General features: G+C 41.5%; 1 protein-coding gene across 1 annotated transcript; it reads left to right on the top strand.

Moving 5' to 3' along the window:
- The first annotated feature begins 353 nt into the window (after window positions 1-353).
- On the top strand, window positions 354-9707 carry LOC139553106 (G-protein coupled receptor family C group 6 member A-like). Its single transcript, XM_071365061.1, has 4 exons — window positions 354-1208; window positions 1729-1938; window positions 2764-2881; window positions 3842-9707. Exons 1-4 carry the CDS (start codon window positions 354-356, stop codon window positions 4780-4782), a joined length of 2124 nt encoding a protein of 707 aa, XP_071221162.1. The 3' UTR covers window positions 4783-9707.
- Window positions 9708-10661: the final 954 nt, after the last annotated feature.

Raw genomic sequence — 10661 nt, 5'->3', positions numbered from 1 at the left:
TTAATGCTCTATAAAGCCTTTATTAATGCTCTATAAAGCCTGTAATGCTCTATAAAGCCTTTAATGCTCTATAAAGCTTTTATTAATGCTCTATAAAGCCCTTAATGCTCTATAAAGCATTTAATGCTCTATAAAGCCTTTAATGCTCTATAAAGCCTTTATTAATGCTCTATAAAGCCTTTAATGCTCTATAAAGCCTTTAATGCTCTATAAAGCCTTTAATGCTCTATAAAGCCTTTATCAATGCTCTATAAAGCATTCAATGCTCTACAAAGCCTTTATAAGTTAGGTTTCATTTGAAGTGGGAATACATAATGACCAATTGTCACTAACTTCTGCTCTAACGCTGTTCAATGCTTTGTTCCTCATTTCTGCAGATCAGTTATGCATCAACAAGTGAGTTGCTCAGTAGGAAGTGCAAGTTCCCCTCGTTTCTGCGAACGGTCTCCAGTGATGAGCATCAGACCATAGCGATCGCTGAGTTGGTGAAGCATCTCACCTGGGAGAGCGTGGGAGTGATAGGCAGTGACGATGAGTTCGGCAAGTATGGTGTCGAGAAGCTGATCGATCACTTCAATGACAGGAAACTGTGTGTGGACTTCAAGGAGATCCTATCAGCAAACTTTTTACTCAACGGGACCAGAACGCAAACAGAATTGGCCATGCTCATGTCAAAAATTCGCAAATCGTCTGCCGAGGCTATTGTCATTTTCACAGCTGAATTGAATGTTAGGATCATCCTCAAAGAGGTCCTTAGAATGGGGATCAGCAGAATTTGGATCGCATGTGACTCTTGGTCCACCGACAAGGAGCTTTCCGAAATACCCGATATTCAAAAGGTTGGGAGAGTATTTGGATTAATTCCTAAGAGAAACAAGGTGCCGGGTTTTCATGACTACGTCCGTGACTCTATGTTCCAAAGTAAAACCCATAACAGCTTTATCCATGAATTTATGTGTCATTATCCTCCATGTCCCGATTCCTTGGTAGATGAAAGTGTGCTGAACTGTACATTACCCGACACCAAATCCCAGTCAGAGGGTGGTGGAAGGACATGCCTGGACAGAAGGTGCTTATTGAAGTACATTGACGAGGATGAGTCTTATTACATCTATCTAGCGGTCAAAGTCGTTGCTCAGGGGCTGAGAAGCCTGCTGAACTGCAACAATGTAAGATGTAAACGAAATGCCAGTTTTGCTGTTTGGGAGGTAAGCCACTGCACTGTGTGGGTTGCCGTAATCACTAACACTTTAAAAATCCCTTAATTACAAAATCAGTTCCAAAAAAAAGGTGTTGTTTTTCAGACCTCTAAAGATTCTATACTATCTGTAGGCTAGTGTAGATGCAGCTATGTGCCTCGACCCCAAATTAATGGAATAGATAGACACTGAATACAACGAGGAAATTAGTGCCAATCTTTCCCATTAATTTCAGATTGAAGCATATATAAAATAACGTGGGACATGGACTCCTCTCGATATTAGTCTACTTTAGGGATCTGGAAATTTACATTTTCTACCATAAGATATAATTTCTTTGTTGTTATTCTAGAAAAATAATCTGATATTTGAATGGACCGTTATTGTGATACTGTTGTTAATTAGGATTGATTCATAGGGTTGGCTGTATTTTAGCTGTATTTTAGACATACAATCTCTCCCACATAACGCCACAGCGTAAACTATAAGATGCTGCTCGCTGTTCATATTTAGCTGGTTGTGTCCACAGCTTCTTGAGGAACTCAAGCGGGTTGACTTCATAGTGGACAATACCACACACATAGCTTTCGATGAAGATGGTGACCCTACTACAGGATATGACGTCGTAGAGTGGAACATGTCGGTTTCAGAAAATCGGATAATAACCGTTGGAGAGTACTTGCCTAATGAACCCATCCGCATCAGAGAGCATCTCATCAGAGAGTTTGAAAATGTTACAGTAAGCCTTCCTATGTTAAATCAGTGTTTTAAATGTTACAGTAAGCCTTCCTATCATAAATCAGTGTTTTAAATGTTACAGTAAGCCTTCCTATGTTAAATCAGTGTTTTAAATGTTACAGTAAGCCTTCCTATCATAAATCAGTGTTTTAAATGTTACAGTAAGCCTTCCTATGTTAAATCAGTGTTTTAAATGTTACAGTAAGCCTTTCTATCATAAATCAGTGTTTTAAATGTTACAGTAAGCCTTCCTATCATAAATCAGTGTTTTAAATGTTACAGTAAGCCTTCCTATCATAAATCTGTGTTTTAAATGTTACAGTAAGCCTTCCTATCATAAATCAGTATTCTTAACTTTACAGTAAGCTATTCTTAACTTTACAGTAAGCCTTCCCATATTACATCATAATTCAAAATGTTACAGTAAGCCTTCCTATCTTAAATCAGTGTTTTAAATGTTACAGTAAGCCTTCCTATCTTAAATCAGTATTCTTAACTTTACAGTAAGCTATTCTTAACTTTACAGTAAGCCTTCCCATATTACATCATAATTCCAAATGTTACAGTAAGCCTTCCCATCTTAAATCCGTATTCTAAATTTTACAGTAAGCCTTCCCATTTTAAATCATTATTCTTGGAAGTGGGTTCACTTAGCCTCCTATTAATTTGAGGTTGGGGCAAAGAGCTCGATCTACAGTACACAATAGATAGCATTGGACATGAAGTCTACTTGACATTAGTTTTTACTCTACTATTACCATATTATTACCACTTTATTCCATGCTGCAATGTAAAGTGCTACCTAAAAAATCTTCTCTGTTTTTAGGTGACTTTTGCCAACTGCTGTAAGACATGTAATCCGGGATATGAGTTAACTTCAAAGATAAACTCATGCTGCAAGGAGTGTTTTCTTTGCAGTCGTGGACACATTTCTACCGGAGGCGGTAAGTACAGTTAAATATCAAGATGCTTATTGATTTTATGTCAATTGAAAAGTCATCAGACAATATCCAAAGCAGGTCAGTTTCCATACCACGAGGATTTGTTTGAGGGGATTTTTGCAACTAATCTGATTACAGTTCTATAATTTATTTTTACTTTATGTCTGTAACTGATCTGAGGGCATATTGTGTCTATTGTCTAAATGTTTAGTCTGTATTTTTTTTGAATGTTTTATATACACTGAGTATACAAAACATTAAGTACACCTGGTCTTTCCATGATATAGACTGACCAGGTGAATCCAGGTGAGAGCTATGATCCCTTATTGATGTCACTTGTTAAATACACTTCAATCGGTGTAGATGAAGGGGAGGAGACAGGTTAAACAAGGATTTTTAAGCCTTGAGACAATTGAGACATGGATTGTGTGTGTGTGCCATTCAGAGGGTGAATGGGCAAGACAAAATATTTAAGTGCCTTTGAACGGGGTATGGTAGTAGGTGCCAGGCGCACCGGTTTTAATCTGTCAAGAACTGCAACGCTGCATGGTCTTTCACACTCAACAGTTTCCTGTGTGTTTCAAGAATGGTCCACCACCCAAAGGACATCCAGCCAACTTGACACAACTGTGTGAAGCATTAGAGTCAACATGGGCCAGCATCCCTGTGGAACTCTTTCAACACCTTGTAGAGTCCATGCCCTGACGAACAGAGGATGTTCTGAGGTCAAATGTGGTCTCTAAGCAAATAGGTCATTTGCATACGTGTGGTTACTATGGACTACTTCAAATAGTGTCATAATACCAGACCACACCTGTTTCTCACATAACTCTATTCAAAGCCAAACATCCTCATGTAAATATATCCTGCATTCTCCTCAAAACAACATATTGTAGGCTAGCCTACAAGTACATGATTATTATCACAAATATCACATACTGTCATATTTGTTTCAACCCTCAGGTAAGAAGTGCGTGGCCTGTCATCCACAAAGTGAGTACACATCCTCAGACATGGACAGATGTTTGAAGAAAACCATTGAGTACCTGGGGTGGACTGACGCTTTCACCATTGTTCTGGTCTCATTTGATGTCTTGGGGATTGTTGTCAGCCTTCTGGTGGCCATTTTGTTTGCCGTGGATCGAAGAACACCCTTAGTGAAATCCACTGGAGGCTACCTCAGCTTCCTGGAGCTGCTGTCCCTGCTGGCTTGCTTCTGCTGTATCAGTATGTTCCTGGGGGAGCCGACAAAGACCACCTGTCTGGCGCGTCTCCCACTCTTCGGCATGGCCTTCACTGTCTGCGTTTCCTGCATCCTGGCCAACCTGCTCCAGATCTTCGTGGGCTTCACTTTCGATCTGAGGGTTACAGTCGGCAACACACTGAAGCGCCTCAACCGACCCATCGCCGTGGTAACGTGCTGCTCGGCGGTCCAGGTGGCCGTGTGCGTGCTGTGGCTGACCTACGCCCCACCGTTCATTGTCGAAAGCAGCAGGTTCGACGAGGCCACCATCCTTCTGGAGTGCAACAAAGGTTCCAAAACGCTCTTTGGCGCCATGTTGACTTACATTGCCCTGCTGGCAGTGGTCTGCTTCCTGTTTGCGTTCAAAGGGAAGCAGTTGCCAGATTTGTATAAGAACGCCAGTTTTGTCTCCATCAGCATGATGATTTTCCTGGTGGTTTGGATCGTCTTCATCCCTGTCTACATCAACATGTCGGGGAAGTACCAGCAGGCCATCGAGGCGGCGGCCATCTTGGTGTCCAATTACAGCGTCCTCTGCTGTCACTTTGTTCCCAAGTGCTACATCATGCTCTTCAGGAAGGAGCTCAACAACCAGAATGCCATCACAAATTACATCCGGAAACACTACGAAAAGAAGGGCATGGCTGTTGTCAACAAATAGTTTGTTGATAGTAGCGATACAAAGTATTTGAGGTAGATATGTACATGAAGGCAGGGTAAAGTGACTAGGCATCAGGATAGATAATAATGAGGTATTTGAGGTAGATATGTACATGAAGGCAGGGTAAAGTGACTAGGCATCAGGATAGATAATAATGAGGTATTTGAGGTAGATATGTACATGAAGGCAGGGTAAAGTGACTAGGCATCAGGATAGATAATAACAAGGTATTTGAGGTAGATATGTACATGAAGGCAGGATAAAGTGACTAGGCATCAGGATAGATAATAACAAGGTATTTGAGGTAGATATGTACATGAAGGCAGGGTAAAGTGACTAGACATCAGGATAGATAATAATGAGGTATTTGAGGTAGATATGTACATGAAGGCAGGGTAAAGTGACTAGACATCAGGATAGATAATAATAATAAGGTATTTGAGGTAGATATGTACATGAAGGCAGGGTAAAGTGACGAGGCATCAGGATAGATAATAATGAGGTATTTGAAGTAGATATGTACATGAAGGCAGGGTAAAGTGATTAGGCATCAGGATAGATAATAACAAGGTATTAGAGGTAGATATGTACGTGAAGGCAGGGTAAAGTGACTAGGCATCAGGATAGATAATAATAAGGTATTTGAGGTAGATATGTACATGAAGGCAGGGTAAAGTGACTAGGCATCAGGATAGATAATAATGAGGTATTTGAGGTAGATATGTACATGAAGGCAGGGTAAATTGACTAGTCATCAGGATAGATAATAACAAGGTATTAGAGGTAGATATGTACATGAAGGCAGGGTAAAGTGACTAGGCATCAGGATAGATAATAACAAGGTATTAGAGGTAGATATGTACATGAAGGCAGGGTAAAGTGACTAGGCATCAGGATAGATAATAATGAGGTATTTGAAGTAGATATGTACATGAAGGCAGGGTAAAGTGACTAGGTATCAGGATAGATAATAATGAGGTATTTGAGGTAGATATGTACATGAAGGCAGGGTAAAGTGACTAGGCATCAGGATAGATAATAATGAGGTATTTGAGGTAGATATGTACATGAAGGCAGGGTAAATTGACTAGTCATCAGGATAGATAATAATAATAAGAGCCTCTACAGATGGACAATCTGAATTTTTCAAAGTGTGACCCATGATAAGACTGTCAAGCACCAGTGATAGTTATTGGAAGCATGGAACTTGGCATAAACCTATTTGCATTATGGGAACATGAACATAAGCATCACAGAGGACCGATTTTCCTACAGAATACAGTACATTCATTATGTCCCCCTAACTATGCTATACAGTAATGCTATACTGATTAGTAGTTGTTTATAATTTATTTAAAATCAAATCAAAGTTTATTTGTCACGTGTGCTGAATACAACAGGTGTAGACCTTACAGTGAAATGCTTACTTACAGGCTCTAACCAATAGTGCAAAAAAAGGTATTAGGTGAACAATAGGTAAGTAAAGAAATAAAAACAACAGTAAAAAGACAGTGAAAAACAGTAGAGAGGCTATAAAAGTAGCGAGGCTACATACAGACACCGGTTAGTCAGGCTGATTGAGGTAGTATGTACATGTAGATATGGTTAAAGTGACTATGCATATATGATAAACAGAGAGTAGCAGTAGCGTAAAGAGGGGTTGGTGGGTGGTGGGGGGCGGGACACAATACAGATAGCCCGGTTAGCCAATGTGCGGGAGCACTGGTTGGTTGGGCCAATTGAGGTAGTATGTACATATGTACATGAATGTATAGTTAAAGTGACTGTGCATATATGATAAACAGAGAGCAGCAGCAGCGTAAAAGAGGGGTGGGGGGGCACACAATGCAAATACTCTGGGTAGCCATTTGATTACCTGTTCAGGAGTCTTATGGCTTGGGGGTAAAAACTGTTGAGAAGCCTTTTTGTCCTAGACTTGGCATTCCGGTACTGCGGTAGTAGAGAGAACAGTCTATGACTGGGGTGCCTGGGGTCTTTGACAATTTTTAGGGCCTTCCTCTGACACCGCCTGTTGTAGAGGTCCTGGATGGCAGGCAGCTTTGCCCCAGTGATGTACTGGGCCGTACGCACTACCCTCTGTAGTGCCTTGCGGTCGGAGGCCGAGCAATTGCCGTACCAGGCAGTGATGCAACAAGTCAGGATGCTCTCGACGTTGCAGCTGTAGAACCTTTTGAGGATCTCAGGCCAAATCTTTTTAGTTTCCTGAGGGGGAATAGGCTTTGTCGTACACTCTTCACGACTGTCTTGGTGTGTTTGGATCATTCTAGTTTGTTGGTGATGTGGACACCAAGGAACTTGAATCTCTCAACCTGCTCCACTACAGCCCTGTCGATGAGAATGGGGGCTTACTCGTTCCTCCTTTTCCTGTAGTCCACAATCATCTCCTTAGTCTTGGTTACGTTGAGGGATAGGTTGTTATTCTGGCACCACACGGCCAGGTCTCTGACCTCCTCCCTATAGGCTGTCTCATCGTTCTCGGTGATCAGGCCTACCACTGTTGTGTCATCTGCAAACTTAATGATGGTGTTGGAGTTGTGCCTGGCCATGCAGTCGTGGGTGAACAGGGAGTACAGGAGGGGACTGAGCACGCACCCCTGGGGTGCTCCAGTGTTGAGGATCAGCATGGCAGATGTGTTGCTACCAACCCTCATCACCTGGGGGCGGCCCGTCAGGAAGTTCAGGATCCAGTTGCAGAGGGAGGTGTTTAGTTCCAGGATCCTTAGCTTAGTGATGAGCTCTGAGGGCACTATGGTGTTGAACGGTGAGCTGTAGTCAATGAATAGCATTCTCACATAATTGTTCCTTTTGTCCAGGTGGAAAAGGGCAGTGTGGAGTGCAATAGAGATGGCATCATCTGTGGATCTGTATGGGTGGTATGCAAATTGTAGTGGGTCTAGCGTTTCTGGGATAATGGTGTTGATGTGAGTCATTACCAGCCTTTCAAAGTACTTCATGGCTACGGACGTGAGTGCTACGGGTCTGTAGTCATTTAGGCAGGTTGCCATTGTGTTCTTGGGCACAGGGACTATGGTGGTCTGCTTGAAACCTGTTGGTATTACAGACTCAATCAGGGACATGTTGAAAATGTCAGTGAAGGCACCTGCCAGTTGGTCAGCACATGCCCGGAGCACCCGTCCTGGTAATCCGTCTGGCCCAGCAGCCTTGTGTATGTTGACGTGTTTAAAGGTCTTACGTCGGCTACGGAGAGCGTGATCACACAGTCGTCCGGAACAGCTGAAGCTCTCATGCATGCCTCAGTGTTGCTTGCCTCGAAGCGAGCATAGAAGTGATTTAGCTCGTCTGGTAGGCTCGTGTCACTGGGCAGCTCGCGGCTGTGCTTCCCTTAGTCTGTAATAGTTTGCAAGCCCTGCCACATAAGACGAGCGTCGGAGCCGGTGTAGTATGATTCAATCTTAGCCCTGTATTGATGCGTTGCCTGTTTGATGGTTCGTCGCAGGGCATAGCAGGATTTCTTGTAAGCTTCCGGGTTAGAGTCCCGCACTTTGAAAGCGGCAGCTCTGCCCTTTAGCTCAGTGCGAATGTTGCCTGTAATCCATGGCTTCTGGTTGGGGTGTGTAAGTACAGTCACTGTGGGGACGATGTCCTCGATGCACTTATTGATAAAGCCAGTGACTGATGGTATACTCCTCAATGTCATCGGAAGAATCCCGGAACATGTTCCAGTCTGTGATAGCAAAACAGTCCTGTAGTTTAGCATCTGCTTCATCTGACAACTTTTTTTATAGAGCGAGTCACTGGTGCTTCCAGCTTTAATTTTCGCTTGTAAGCAGGAATCGGGAGGATAGAGTTGTGGTCGGATTTACAAATGGAGGGCGAGGGAGAGCTCTGTGTGTGGAGTAAAGGTGATCTATAATTTTTTTCCCTCTGGTTGCACATTTAACATGTTGATAGAAATTTGGTAGAAGTGATTTAAGTTTCCCTGCATTAAGTTTAAGTTTCCCTGCATTCCCTGCATATAACCAAATTCCAGTGGCTTCTATTGTTTGTTTTCTTGCACAAGAGTTTGTTAATAACAGATTTTTACTAATAATATATACTGAACAAAAATATAAACGCAACATGCGACAATTTCAAAGATTTGACTGAGTTACAGTTTGTATAAGGAAATCAGTTAATTTACATAAGTAGGCCCTAATCTATGGATTTCACATGAATACAGATATGCATCTGTTGGTCACAGGTACCTTTAAAAAAAGTAGGGGGAGTGGAACAGAAGACCAGTCAGTATCTGTTGTGACCATCATTTGCCTCATTCAGCACAAAGTTGCTGGATATTGGCAGGAACAGGAACAGGTTGTCGTACACGTCGATCCAGAGCATCCCAAACATGATCAATGGCTGACATGTCTCGTGAGTATGCAGGCGATGGAAGAACTGACACATTTCCAGCTTTCACGAATTGTGTACAAATTCTTGTGACATGGAGCCGTGCATTATCATCAGTGGCGACCCGTCATTGAGGGCAGGTGGGGCTCTGTTTTGAGCCCCACATTTTTTACAGAATTTTTTTTTTTAATGTTTTTTTTGGGGGGTGGCTTGCCTGTTTTGCATGTTATTTTGTCATTAATATGTGTCACGTATTAGTTTGCAAACAATGTAAAACATTTTTTAAATGTAATTTAGTTAATTAAAAATACTTTAAAGTACTACTTAAGTCGTTTCTTTGGGTATCTGTACTTTACTATTTATATTTTTGACTACTTTTACTTTTACTTCACTACATTCCTAAAGAAAATTATGTACTTTTTACTCCATACATTTTCCCTGGCACCCAAAAGTACTTGTTATATTTTGAATGCTTAGCAGGACAGTAAAATGGTCTGATTCAAACACTTAACAGAACATCTCTGGTCATCCCTACTGCCTCTGATCTGTAAATTATGTCTGAGTGTTGGCGATAGCCCCTGGCAATACGTAAAATAAAAAAATATGAAAATGGTGCCGTCTGCTTTATTTAATATAAGGAATTTGAAATTATTTCTACTTTTACTTTTGATACTTAAGTATATTTAAAACCAAATACTTTTAGACTTTTATTCAAGTTGAATTTTTACTGCGGGACTTTCACTTTTACTTGAGGCATTTTCTATTAAGGTATCTTTACTTTTACTCAAGTATGACAATTAGGTACTTTTTCCACCACTGTGTAATAGCTACTGTAAATTGGACAGTGCAGTTAGTTTAACAAGAATTTAAGCTTTCTGCCCATATAAGACATGTATATGTCCTGGGAAATGTTCTTGTTACTTACAATGTCATGCTAATCACATTAGCGCACGTTAACCGCCCCATGGGAGGGGACACCGATCCCGTAGAGGTTTTAAGGGGTTATTTTCCAAGTTTTAAATATTAAACATTCAACATTGGCCATGCTGTCAATGAAGCATGAGTTGTGCAGCGCTCAAAACAACTGTTAACTCAGAACTGCGAAAACGTGACTTCAGTGAAGTTCAAGACAACTGTGAAGTCGGGAAAAAACGAGCTCCGACTGGGAAAATACATTTTGAACAGTTATTCAACTCGGAATTCCAACTTGGGAACTCGGGCCTCCTCCTAGAGCTCCAAACTGAAGATCAATGACGTCATGATTCAACCATGTTTTTTCCCGAATTCCCATCAATCCAGAGAATGCCAGACTTTGATGACAAAGTTTGATGACAACACTTTCCCACCTTCCTGTTCAAGTGAGCACAGGTGAGTCCAAAAATGTATTGGAAGCTGCTGCATAAATGATGTAATATGCCAGGGAGATATGTATACTGTAGCTAAGAAAGTGATACTAAGTGTATGTTGTGTAGTAAGCTGTTAGTAGCCCATGTGCCTCACCCTAATAATTG

The sequence above is a fragment of the Salvelinus alpinus genome, chromosome 25 (genome assembly GCF_045679555.1).
Source record: "Salvelinus alpinus chromosome 25, SLU_Salpinus.1, whole genome shotgun sequence".
NCBI classification, from domain to species: domain Eukaryota; kingdom Metazoa; phylum Chordata; class Actinopteri; order Salmoniformes; family Salmonidae; genus Salvelinus; species Salvelinus alpinus.
Note: the sequence above shows the minus strand (reverse complement) of the source record. Positions and strands in the feature narration are given on the sequence as shown.